Source organism: Branchiostoma belcheri, unplaced genomic scaffold (assembly GCF_001625305.1).
Source record: "Branchiostoma belcheri isolate BF01 breed outbred unplaced genomic scaffold, Haploidv18h27 scaffold310, whole genome shotgun sequence".
NCBI classification, from domain to species: domain Eukaryota; kingdom Metazoa; phylum Chordata; class Leptocardii; order Amphioxiformes; family Branchiostomatidae; genus Branchiostoma; species Branchiostoma belcheri.
In genome coordinates, this window is record NW_017803922.1 from 98,636 (window position 1) to 111,866 (window position 13,231).

Below are 13,231 nucleotides of genomic sequence, written 5' to 3' on the forward strand. Positions count from 1 at the left end.
GTTTTGTGATATATTGTGACTTTTTTGTTAGGAGGCGTTCATGTAAAAAGGGCCTGAAACCCCCGGTTTACTGTAAATGACCGCGGGTGACACCAGATCGAACGTCGTTCGATTCGAATTACGTCAGATCGAACACGGTTCGGGTTCTACAGCATGTGGGGACATTGGGGCCCGAATCAAACCACCGTGATATTACTAGCTACATTTAAGAACGTATATTGTAGTATCTACGTTACCTTATCTGAGCCATCACTGCTGGCATATGTCGCCCAAGTAGTCCCATCTACACTGTAATGGAGTTTGTACGACGTCGCCCATTGTGCGTAATACCACTCCTGACGACCCTGTGTAATGACGCCCTTGACGCGCTTCAGCTCCCCCAAATCCACCTGAAATGTACAAATCACGTTTCCTGTCGGCTCACAAACTGGGCGGATGTTCCCCCATCCGGAACCCTCTCCTATTGGTCCTCACTTCCTACCCCCTACCTACCCTCCGACTCATCCTCATTCGTCGTCGCCACTTCATAGTGAGCGGTTGAGTACCCCTCCCCGCCCAGCCCCCTCTTCCGCACCTAACCCGGTCGCCCGTTTTTCCTTGCCCAAGAGTTATGTAACTGTTATCTACCTTTTGTTCGTCACCCGAACCAGATATGTAAACTGTTTGTATACCCTGTTGTTCGTCACCCGGACCAGATAATGTAAATTGCTATCTACCTTATTGTTCCTCTCTCGGACCAGATAATGTAAACTGTTTATCTACCTTATTGTTCCTCTCTCAGACCAGATAATGTAAACTGTTTATCTACCTTATTGTTCATCACTTGGACCAGATAATGTAAACTGTTTATCTACCTTATTGTTGTCACCCGGACCAGATAATGTAAACTGTTTATCTACCGTTTTGTTCGTCACTTGGACCAGATAATGTAAACTGTTATCTACCTTATTGTTCGTCTCTCGGACCAGATAATGTAAACTGTTATCTACCTTATTGTTCGTCTCCCGGACCAGATAATGTAAACTGTTTATCTACCTTATTGTTCGTCACTTGGACCAGATAATGTAAACTGTTTATCTACCGTTTTGTTCGTCACTTGGACCAGATAATGTAAACTGTTATCTACCTTATTGTTCGTCTCTCGGACCAGATAATGTAAACTGTTATCTACCTTATTGTTCGTCACTTGGACCAGATAATGTAAACTGTTATCTACCTTATTGTTCGTCTCTTCGGACCAGATAATGTAAACTGTTATCTACCTTATTGTTCGTCACTTGGACCAGATAATGTAAACTGTTATCTACCTTATTGTTCGTCTCTCGGACCAGATAATGTAAACTGTTATCTACCTTATTGTTAGTCATCCGGACCAGATAATGTAAACTGTTTATCTACCTTATTGTTCGTCACTTGGACCAGATAATGTAAACTGTTTATCTACCTTATTGTTAGTCATCCGGACCAGATAATGTAAACTGTTTATCTACCTTATTGTTCGTCATCCGGACCAGATAACGTAAACTGGTATATACCTTATTGTTCCTCACTCGGACCACATAATGTAAACTGTCATAATAAGAACCGTCATTACCTAGTGCCTGGTCACTTGTGCCTTCTGATACCTTCATTATATCCCGTTATCCATGTTCGGCTACCCGTGTTCCATATAAATAAACACTCAACCGTGGCGTGCGCACACCTACCCTACCCATGTGTCTGTCCAGTTTGTGAATAGACAGGAAACTTAGTTCTCTTCGGAGTTTACGAAGAAGAGAATGTATAATGATTATGTTGCAGTGTAACAAAGTACAATAGAACTGTTTTAGTTTATCCCAATAACATCATTCGTCAATAGCTAAAACAGGCAACTGTTAAAACAGTTAAGAGTACGTTTATATTAAATCAAATGGATTTTCGTGTTTTTGAATAGGCAACTGTTGCGCAATGTAATGCATTTTTAGCAAGAATGATTTTTTTTTTCAGTTCATCAAACTGTGTACCTGCAGCCATTGCCCGATGTCGTTGGTTCCGGCTGCCCAGCCGCCTCCAGCAACTCCGTTTAACCGTGCACGGAAGGGCTCGTGACGTGAATTATAGAACGAAGATGCAGTGATGCTGCTATCAGGTATGGCACCAGACTCCATTCCAAGCCGATCCTGACACGACTGGGGGGGGGGGACAATAATGCGACAAACATGGATTATAATTACCGTTAACCACCATCAACTAATTGGAGACGAATTACATGAAGTTTTGTCCATTTGTAAGATATCTATATAAGGCCATGTTTCTTCAACATACATGTGGACAAAACTTCAGTTAATTCGTCTCCAATTAGTTGATCCCACATATCAGTCAGTCACGAAACTGTAATGTCCAACAATCAGGAAACTGCCAATTAACGTTCGTTAACTAAGAACTCACTAACAGTTGTCATTCTACCATTACTACGAATGATTCGTAGACTAACATATTAGGTTTTACAACAGGGTCATGTTCTCGGTTTTGCCATGGGGGATTGGCTGTGAGTCGAACATTTCATTTTCCTCCAGGCTCTAATTACGAAAATATCGACGTTTTTTTGGGTGTTTGGAACGGAAGAGGAGGAAGAGGAATAAGAAACTGAACATTTTCTTCGGTAAACATAATAATGAGATGAGACCACTGTACCAAAGACTTCCTATACACGCTAAGAACTGAATTCAATAATGCTTGTTTTGTTACTTCTTCACTAAAATATCATTTAAAAAAAAACAGGTTTACAGTCATTTATCAGTCGCTCAATTTATGCATAGTCGGTGTGTAAACTCTTTAGTGTGGCGTACGCGCTTTACAGGTCTGGCCGATTTGTTAGCGTTTTGATGCATGCGAAAGATTACTTCCGGTCTTTCGGACGTACGCCAACAACGTTGTTTTATACCACCAACCCAGTGCCATGTGTAATTTTAAATGACTCGTTGTCACGTCGGGCATGGAAAGGGTTCGTGGTGCTCGCGTTCGTGGTTCTGATCAATAATTTTCACACATATATCTAGTAGTATGCCGCAGCCGTCTGTTATTCCAAAGCCAGGAGATTACCGACAAATTATGGCGTCGACGTTAGGTAGCTTGGTTACTTGTCACAGGAAAATATAATCACATATTTATTCTGCCCAAAATGGTTATGAATGCCGCGCCAGAGGCTCGAGGCTTAACTTATGACTGCCGCGCCAGGGGCTTGAGGCTTAACTCGCTCGCTGTGGTTTTGACCTGCGCCCGCAGATCGAACGCACAGCCACCTCGGCGCGGCCGCGCGGTCGTTGACCCGCGGCCGTATCGAACCCTATTCCAATTTCGAACGTTGATTCTAAAATTCCAAACAGGTTCTTAAGTTCGATTTTTGGCTTAAATGCAACTTTTTCACCCATTTTTTGCCAATAAAATCATTTTTTGACATCTATGTTGGCCAAAATGACCAAGGTTCAATGTCTAACATACCAATCTACTAGCACGCTGAATTTCATTTTTCTCTAGGCTCTAATTACGAAAATATCGACGTTTTTTAGATGTTTGGAACGGAAGAAGAGGAAGAAATCGAGCAAAAACTAGAAAGTTAACATTTGCAAGCAAATGCAATATGTTTACCTCAAGATGGTCTTGCCAACGATTTAACGTTTTACCTTTATTGGGAAAGGATGGGTAGAAATACAAATGTATTACTGACTTTAATGTACTGAGTATTATAGAGTAACATTAACGTTATAACTGGGGGATTTGAATGTTTTTGCCCTTGTAAGGCTAAGGATGAAGTTTAAAATCTACCCGTCTGCCCCACAAAGATCACTACCATAGACTAGTATTTTTAAATACTTAAAAGTGTCGTGTATAGGAGATATAATTGATTGTAACGTTACATACCACAGTACAAATGATTCACTCAGCACACACTATTACCATATTTGCAATTAGGCCACAGCATGTAAACCTAATTAATGACAACCTCTGCAGACTCCAAGTAAACTTCGAATCTTTTTGACAACTTTAATTACAAATGACTTTGTTGCGTTCGTCTCACAACCTTATTGCATTTTTGTAAATAGAAAATAGGACGTAGGCTGAAATAATAATGATGATAAGTTTATCATTACTACAAATGCATGACAGGAGGCTAATTGTGAGTATGTATATCATACATATGATGAAATGATATAAAATGATATGAAGAAATAATTCCTTCAGTACACTTTAGTCTTTATACTGCAGTACGATATATATCAAGCCAGTTTTGTTGGGTTTTACTTGTTTTATTGATTGCCGAGCCAGTGAATTTACCCACTTCTATAATAAGTGTTCTTTGAAATCAATCAATGAAAAATCAATGAAAATCTTTAAAATCAATGATAATGAAAATCTACAGTTGTGTAAAATATTGGCAGCTACACACTCTATAAAACCATACATACATTCTTAAAAAGCTATAACTGTGTTACAGGACTTACATGTATTATGCAACTTAACATAAATAATAAATGTTTACTGGCGGAATAGGAGATATAATGTTTTTCTAGAAATAGTTGCGATGTGCTGTATCATTCTGTGGGAGTCTTTGGCAAAACCCAAACATCAAATTAGAATTGGAACCTGGAATGTCCGCACCATGTACGAGACAGGTAAAACAGTGCAAGTAGTAAAAGAGATGGAAAGATACAGGCTGAACATATCCTTGGAGTAAGCGAAATGAGATGGACCGACTCTGGTATAGTGACCCTAAGCTCAGGCGAAACAGTATGCTACTCAGGCAGAACAGATGGTCAACACCAGGAGGGAGTAGGTCTCATCATGGACAGAGAGACAAAGAAAAGCTTGCTAGGATGGGAGCCAGTTAGTTCGCGTATCATTAGAGCAAGGTTTTACTCCAAATATGTAAAGACAACTATCATTCAGTGCTATGCACCAACTGAGCAGGCCACAGACGAGGACAAAGATCTTTTCTACGTTAGTCTTCAAGCTCAGATAGACAAAACACCGCGACATAACACTCTCATTCTTATGGGGGACTTTAACGCTAAGGTAGGCGCGGATAACGATGGATTTGAAGCTTGTATGGGTAGAGAAGGTGTTGGTGAAAGGAATGAAAATGGACAAAGGCTCGTGGATATCTGTATGGAAAACTCCATGGTGATAGGGGGTACAGTTTTTCGACACAAACACATTCACAAGCTGTCATGGGTATCCCCAGATGGGAGAACGAGTAACCAGATTGACCACATTTGTATAAACGGAAAATGGAGGAGATCCCTACGAGATGTCAAGGTCATTAGGGGTGCTGATGCAAGTAGTGACCACCATCTATTGTTGTGCAAACTACAACTCAAACTAAGAAAGGCAAAGAAGGATAAAAGTGAACCACTCTTTAACTCAGGGAAACTCAAGGACCCACTAGTAAAGAAAGAGTTTGCTGTAGAACTGAAGAACAGGTTTCAGGTACTTGATGACCTACCGGTAGATGACATCGACACCGCGTGTGATAGGGTGCACCAAGTATTCACAGACACTAGTAAAGAGGTGCTGGGATACCGTAAACGGCAGAGGAAAGAGTGGATATCAGACGCTACCTGGAAGCTCATACAGGACAGAAAGGTAGCTAAACAACATACGCTTATTAGAGGGAGTGCGAGACAAAGGAGCATAGCAACCAAAATCTACCGAGTAAAGAATACAGAAGTTAAAAGAAGCGCTAGAAGAGACAAACGCGAATACATGGATGGCCTCGCAAACGAGGCACAGTTAGCTGCCGAGATGGGTGACTCAAGGTCTGTGTATAAGATCACTAAACAACTAACAGGAGGACTTAATAATAGAACTACAGCAGTAAAAGACAAGAACGGGCAGGTGCTAATGAATGGGAAGGATCAGCTAGATAGATGGGCAGAGCATTTTAGAGAAACACTCAACAGACCAGCTCCTGAGTCTGAAGCAGTCATTGAGGACATGGGGTTCAACATAGAGATGAGACGTGGTCCGATTACACTTCAGGAAATTGCAAGCGCCATAAAAGAAACAAAGGCGAACAAAGCACCAGGTGAGGATAGGGTAACAGCGGACATGTTAAAGGCAGATCCAGTAGTGTCAGCTAGGGCCTTAATAAAACTCTTTAACAGAGTATGGGAGGACGAGAAGGTACCGGACTTCTGGAAAACAGGCATTATTGTCAAACTGCCGAAGAAGGGTGACCTGTCCGTTTGTGGTAACTGGAGAGGCATCAATCTCCTATCAGTCACTGGAAAGATTTTCTGTAGAGTTCTCCTGCAGCGTGTAAGACGCTCCATTTACAAGGTTCTACGCGAAGAGCAGGCTGGCTTCAGGGGGGTATAGGAGCTGTACAGACCAGATTTTTGTCCTACGTACCATCGTTGAACAGTTATTGGAATTGAACTCTTCACTTTATATCAACTATATCGATTTCGAAAAAGCATTCGACAGTATACATCATGCTTCATTATGGAGAATACTTCAAGCATACGGGTTTCCGCTAAAATTTGTAAATATCTTAAGGGACATGTATGCCAAAAACCAGTGCTGTGTTCGCCACGAAGGTCAGCACAGTGAGTGGTTCCATGTAAAGACCGGAGTCAGACAGGGCTGTGTGATCTCCCCTGTTCTCTTCCTCGTTGTCATCGACTGGGTGATGAGAAGAGCCACCACAGGACAACCGAGAGGACTTGTCTGGGGACTCTCGGCCAGGCTTGAAGACTGTGATTTCGCAGACGACATTGCCCTGCTCTCACACATTCAGAAGGACATCCAGGAAAAGACAAACAGCGTAGATCAACACGTACAAGCAAGTAGCGTGGGGCTCAAAATACACTCAGACAAGACCAAAATAATGAAGGTTAAAAACAAAAGCACAGCAAAGACGAGTATACGTGGACAGGAATTAGAAGAAGTACAGGACTTCAAATACCTCGGCAGTTATATTTCAGCGGATAGCAACATCGAGAAGGAAGTTTCCACCAGACTTGGCCTGGCAGCACAAGCTTTCACTAAACTTCGAAATGTCTACGTCTGGAAGTCATCAGCGTTGAAGCAGAAGACCAAACTTAGGATTTACAACTCAAACGTTCGCTCGGTTCTTCTGTATGCAGCAGAAACGTGGAGGACAAACAAGAAGATCGAGAGCCGCCTCAGGGGCTTCGAAGGTAGATGCCTCCGGAGGATTTTAAAGATACATTGGGAGCAAAGAATTACCAACAAGGAAGTCAGCAGACGCACAGGTATCCCGAACATCGTGGTAGAGGTCAAACACAGACGCTGGAAATGGCTAGGGCACATCCTACGCATGAACAAGAATAGACACCCGTACGTCGCCCTCAGATGGACTCCCCAAGGAAAGCGGAAGAGAGGCAGGCCCCTAGGGACATGGCGAAGGACAGTGAAAGAAGAAATGAAAGCGGCCAAAAAGACCTGGCATGAGATCGGCTGGCTGGCCCAGGACCGAAGTGGATGGAGGAAGTTTGTCAGCGCCTTATGCTCCACAGGGAGCGAAGAGGATTAAGTAAGTAAGTAAGTATCATTCTGTGGATGGCCGGGTTCAGCTCTGTTAGGTTCCTCCCCAGACCAAGTTCTTCTTCCTTTCCTAGCAGAGGTCCAACCTAGAGGATACAAACAGGAGAGTAAGCATTTCAGAAGTGAGCAGAAACTGATAATGTCTACATGTATAACCGCTGAAAAATAACTCACAAGCGCGAGATTCGGCGGGAGAAATTGAAAATAAAAATAATGAAGACGTTATAAATTTAGTGAAACGATGCGTTCACATATTTCTTTATATACATTGAAGCCCCAACAGTACACTATTTCTTCTGTCAAATTCCTATAGGCAATTATCCTTATTATGTTTATAGAGAGAACTTCACGGGATATATGCATCATCGGGCTGCGGAATTTTTCGGGATAGGCGTCCCGATAAATCCCGCGAGATATCCGCGTCCTGCGTACCGCGGAGCAAAAAAACTTGGTGCGCGATATCCATGTCTATCGCGGATCCTATCACCGATAGCGGCGGCGATGTTTATTTTTTACGTCCTGTCGGGCGATCTGGGCAGGCCCAATGAAGCACCCTGACGTCAGTCAACATTGCTATAATTTTTATTCACCGGTGGTTAAGCACAGGAGTGTACGAAAATATTGTGTATAAATAAATATAATGCGTTCCTCATGCGGTCATAGTTGAACTGCTACCTTTTTTACAAAGATATTGTGCAGCGAAAAACTCACGAAAAATCTGTAAGAAAATACTATGTGTAGCAGGAATGAATTCGTAATAATCACCTTGTCTCCGGTGAATTTTTCGGCAAGTAAATAACCCGTTATAAACCATCAAATAAAATGGGGCGTACCGGCTGGAGTTGTTGTGTTACATTGTGACATCTTGTACTTGTTGATGTGGCTGTGTTACGAAAATTAGGCAAGTTTTCCTATCAAAGTCCCGGGGCGTGCGTCTCACCCTCCCCAAACACGTACATACACTTGCATATCAACAACGATTCACGTACGTATTACCCTGAAAGCAAGTACAAATGTACTTCCACACGGCTGGCAAAGTTTCATTCGGTGGGAAAGGCATTCTAGTTCTCGATGTCAGTTGAGAAAAACGTTTTGGAATGAAATCGGGATGAGAAAAATACGATCATTATGCCGCGTGTAGGACTGAGCAATGGAGCGGAGCATTTGAGTTGGAAATCTTGAGGCCCAGCGAGTGGGCGGGTCCCCGTCTGTGCGCTATGATTGGGCGCCGGGCGGTCTGCTAGCCATGCTGCGTACGTGCCGTTTCTATGGCAACGTGGCCAGTCACAGCAACGCGAAATGTAGCAATATTCTTGATCGGCGTAAACAAAGCCAAGGGGCGTAAGAACCTTTGAATTATGCTTCGCCCCCCTCTTTTCTATGATGTTTTATCTCTCTTTCGCAACTCCGTGCGTCGACCTCCCCTATTTAGGAGAAAAATAAATAACTTCTCGACTGGCGACATGGCACGTGGATGTGTTAGATTTGAACGTTATATCTGAGATAGCGCGGGTCGGGTGACATCAAAAGCAGTACTTAGCGGGCCGTCCACATCGCAAGGTCAGACAGAAATCCTCGTACCAAGAAGGTTGTATTATTTTGTTATCGTTCTAAACATTATCAAGCCACCAGATTTTCCAATAGTAAGAAAAAAAGTTACATGATTAAAAACTATTCGTTTGTGCTACTGTTATCATTATGCATTGGAAACAAACATGCGCTGCACCGTCTGTCTGTAAAAATCTTAGTCGACGTGGAATTCTCAAAAAATCCCGCTTGATATCCCGATGATGAACCGGATTTGATGATCCCATGAACTGTACTGTATTATCCCGAAAAAGATTGAAACTGTCTGACAAAACGACAAAATGTAATGTTACATTATGTGTCAGAAACGCAAACAAATGCCCCCGGGGCCCCGCGACTACATTACAAAGTCGACAATAGTTACGGATGAGCAAAAATAGTGACGTTCAAAATTCTGTTTACTATATGCATATGAGATTCTATCAAGTCAGGACTGGGGAGTGTATGTGACATACAAAAAGTTTCATAAACAAAGTCGCCGGCTTTCTGTGGAAATCTGCAGTCCTACTTGTGGATATTGAACCCAAAACCTCCATGCAATATTCTATACTCGAGACTGGTATTCATATGGCCGTATTTTACGAAGAAAAAGGAAAACTTACCACTGACACTGGTCCACCGATCTCTTCCTGTGTCATACGACAGCGGATGCCCATATTTGGAAAGCTCGGGTGTTCCGTAGTGCTGGGGTCATTGACCCGCGGTTATCGAACTCGGAATTCGAATGCTGTTCCATGGTTCTAAAGTTCCAAACGCGTTCTTTTTGTTCGATTTTTGGCTTAAAATGCAACTTTTTTCACCCATTTGTTGCCAATAAAATCATTTTTTGACATCCATGTTGATAAAAAATACCGTGGTTTAGTGTGTTATGTACCAACCTACCAACATGCTTAATTTCATTTTCCTCCAGGCTCTAATTACGAAAATATCGACGATTTTTAGGTGTTTGGAGAAGAGGAAATTGAGCAAATATAATATGTTTACCGCTTTCTTCGGTAAACATAACAATATGTTTACCGCTTTCTTCGGTAAACATAACAATCAGCAAACTTGAAATTAACGTTTGTCCACAGATTTAATAGGTTCAACAAAAAGGTTATGTTTTCGAATATGTCGTGAGGAGTGGCTGTGGTGTAGATTTCATAACAGTTTACTACACATGGTATGACCAGTCGGACCAACCGCCATCAACTGTTATACATACAACGGCAGGAGATATTTAGATCCTGTAAATTTTCAGCTTGATATAATTTTTATTTCATTTTGAATAATAACTATTTAATAAACTAGATCAACAATACTAGAAATGACACTTTTCTTGACTCTGTACCCCTTTCCCTTGACCCTATGACATGAATGGCTAGAAGCCAATTTTTCTCCATGGACTACATCCCACCACCTGTGATCTGTATTTGCTGTCAGGCAAGTGAGCTAGACTCTAACCAAGACGGCAACAGAAACCTACTGTCAGTGCTGCAGCCTAGAATCTCCGCCCTCATGGTGATGTGATTATTCCAGGACTGAACCACGAAGCGCACAAAACGGGCAACAACTGGGTTGTCCAGTAGATTTGTTACTGGTGTGTTGTTATCCGTGTTGGCTGTGAAAACCTAAAAGAACGATTCAGATGAGGACATAGTTACACTTTCTGATGAGTATTCATTAAGGTTAACCTGGACTGCCGACTTCCATACATGTGCCATGATTAGGCACCTTTACGTTGGCCAAGGTTCGACATTTGCCAAAAACATTTTCGAAGGGGAAAATTAAATTGAAATTGAAAATGTGATCAGTTGGGGACCGCTTTTTTATTTCAATACTAGACGTGGTGACAAAACACTTGATTTTTTTTGTCGCCACAAACGCAGAAGACAAGTACAGTGCAATTAAGTTTCGACAGCTTTGNATACAACGGCAGGAGATATTTAGATCCTGTAAATTTTCAGCTTGATATAATTTTTATTTCATTTTGAATAATAACTATTTAATAAACTAGATCAACAATACTAGAAATGACACTTTTCTTGACTCTGTACCCCTTTCCCTTGACCCTATGACATGAATGGCTAGAAGCCAATTTTTCTCCATGGACTACATCCCACCACCTGTGATCTGTATTTGCTGTCAGGCAAGTGAGCTAGACTCTAACCAAGACGGCAACAGAAACCTACTGTCAGTGCTGCAGCCTAGAATCTCCGCCCTCATGGTGATGTGATTATTCCAGGACTGAACCACGAAGCGCACAAAACGGGCAACAACTGGGTTGTCCAGTTAGATTTGGTTACTGGTGTGTTGTTATCCGTGTTGGCTGTGAAAACCTAAAAGAACGATTCAGATGAGGACATAGTTACACTTTCTGGTGAGTATTCATTAAGGTTAACCTGGACTGCCGACTTCCATACATGTGCCATAATTAGGCACCTTTACGTTGGCCAAGGTTCGACATTTGCCAAAAACATTTTCGAAGGGGAAAATTAAATTGAAATTGAAAATGTGATCAGTTGGGGACCGCTTTTTTATTTCAATACTAGACGTGGTGACAAAACACTTGATTTTTTTTTTGTCGCCACAAACGCAGAGGACAAGTACAGTGCAATTAAGTTTCGACAGCTTTGTAAGAGCGCGTCACATTTTAAAGTGGATATGACTCATATATTACTAGCTACATTTAAGTACGTATATTGTAGTATCTACGTTACCTTATCTGAGCCATCACTGCTGGCGTATGTCGCCCAAGTAGTCCCATCTACACTGTAATGGAGTTTGTACGACGTCACCCATTGTGCGAAATCCCGCTGACGACCCTGTGTAATGACGCCCTTGACGCGCGTCAGCTCCCCTAAATCCACCTGAAATGTAAAATGTATAATGATTATGTTGCAGTGTAACAAAGTACAATAGAGCTGTTTTAGTTTATCCCAATAACATCATTCGTCAGTAGCTAAAACAGGTAACTTAACAGTTAAGAGTACGTTTATATTAAATCAAATGGATTTTCGTGTTTTTGAATAGGCAACAGTTGCGCAATGTAATGCATTTTTAGCAGGAATGATTTTTTTTTTCAGTTCATCAAACTGTGTACCTGCAGCCATTGCCCGATGTCGTTGGTTCCGGCTACCCAGCCGCCTCCAGCAACTCCGTTTAACCGTGCACGGAAGGGCTCGTGATGTGAAGTCCAGACCGAAGATGCAGTGATGCTGCTATCAGGTATGGCACCAGACTCCATTCCAAGCCGATCCTGACAGACTGGGTGGGGGGACAATAATGCGACAAACATGGATTATAATTACCGTTAACCACCATCAACTAATTGGAGACGAATTACATGAAGTTTTGTCCATTTGTAAGATATCTATATAAGGCCATGTTTCTTCAACATACATGTGGACAAAACTTCAGTTAATTCGTCTCCAATTAGTTGATCCCACATATCAGTCAGTCACGAAACTGTAATGTCCAACAATCAGGAAACTGCAAATTAACGTTCGTTAACTAAGAACTCACTAACAGTTGTCATTATACCATTACTACGAATGATTCGTAGACTAACATATTAGGTTTTACAACAGGGTCATGTTCTCGGTTTTGCCATGGGGGATTGGCTGTGAGTCGAACATTTCATTTTCCTCCAGGCTCTAATTACGAAAATATCGACGTTTTTTAGGTGTTTGGAACGGAAGAAGAGGAAGAGGAATAAGAAACTGAGCAAAAACAATATGTTTACCATTTTCTTCGGTAAACATAATAATGAGATGAGACCACTGTACCAAAGACTTCCTATACACGCTAAGAACTGAATTCAATAATGCTTGTTTTGTTACTTCTTCACTAAAATATCATTTAAAAAAAAACAGGTTTACAGTCATTTATCAGTCACTCAATTTATGCATAGTCGGTGTGTAAACTCTTTAGTGTGGCGTACGCGCTTTACAGGTCTGGCCGATTTGTTAGCGTTTTGATGCATGCGAAAGATTACTTCCGGTCTTTCGGACGTACGCCAACAACGTTGTTTTATACCACCAACCCAGTGCCATGTGTAATTTTTAAAGACTCGTTGTCACGTCGGGCATGGAAAGGGTTCGTGGTGCTCGCGTTC

At 41.8% G+C, this 13,231-nt stretch overlaps 1 protein-coding gene across 1 annotated transcript in view; it reads right to left on the reverse strand.

Annotated features, from left to right (window-relative positions):
- The window catches only part of LOC109474702 (EGF-like repeat and discoidin I-like domain-containing protein 3), a 14,200-nt gene extending 1,839 nt beyond the window's left edge, over window positions 1-12,361 (reverse strand). Inside the window, 5 exon segments of the mRNA XM_019775044.1 lie at window positions 2,004-2,159; window positions 5,612-5,640; window positions 10,601-10,745; window positions 11,835-11,984; window positions 12,218-12,361. Coding sequence (XP_019630603.1) covers window positions 2,004-2,159; window positions 5,612-5,640; window positions 10,601-10,745; window positions 11,835-11,984; window positions 12,218-12,361 — 624 coding nt within the window.
- Window positions 12,362-13,231: the final 870 nt, after the last annotated feature.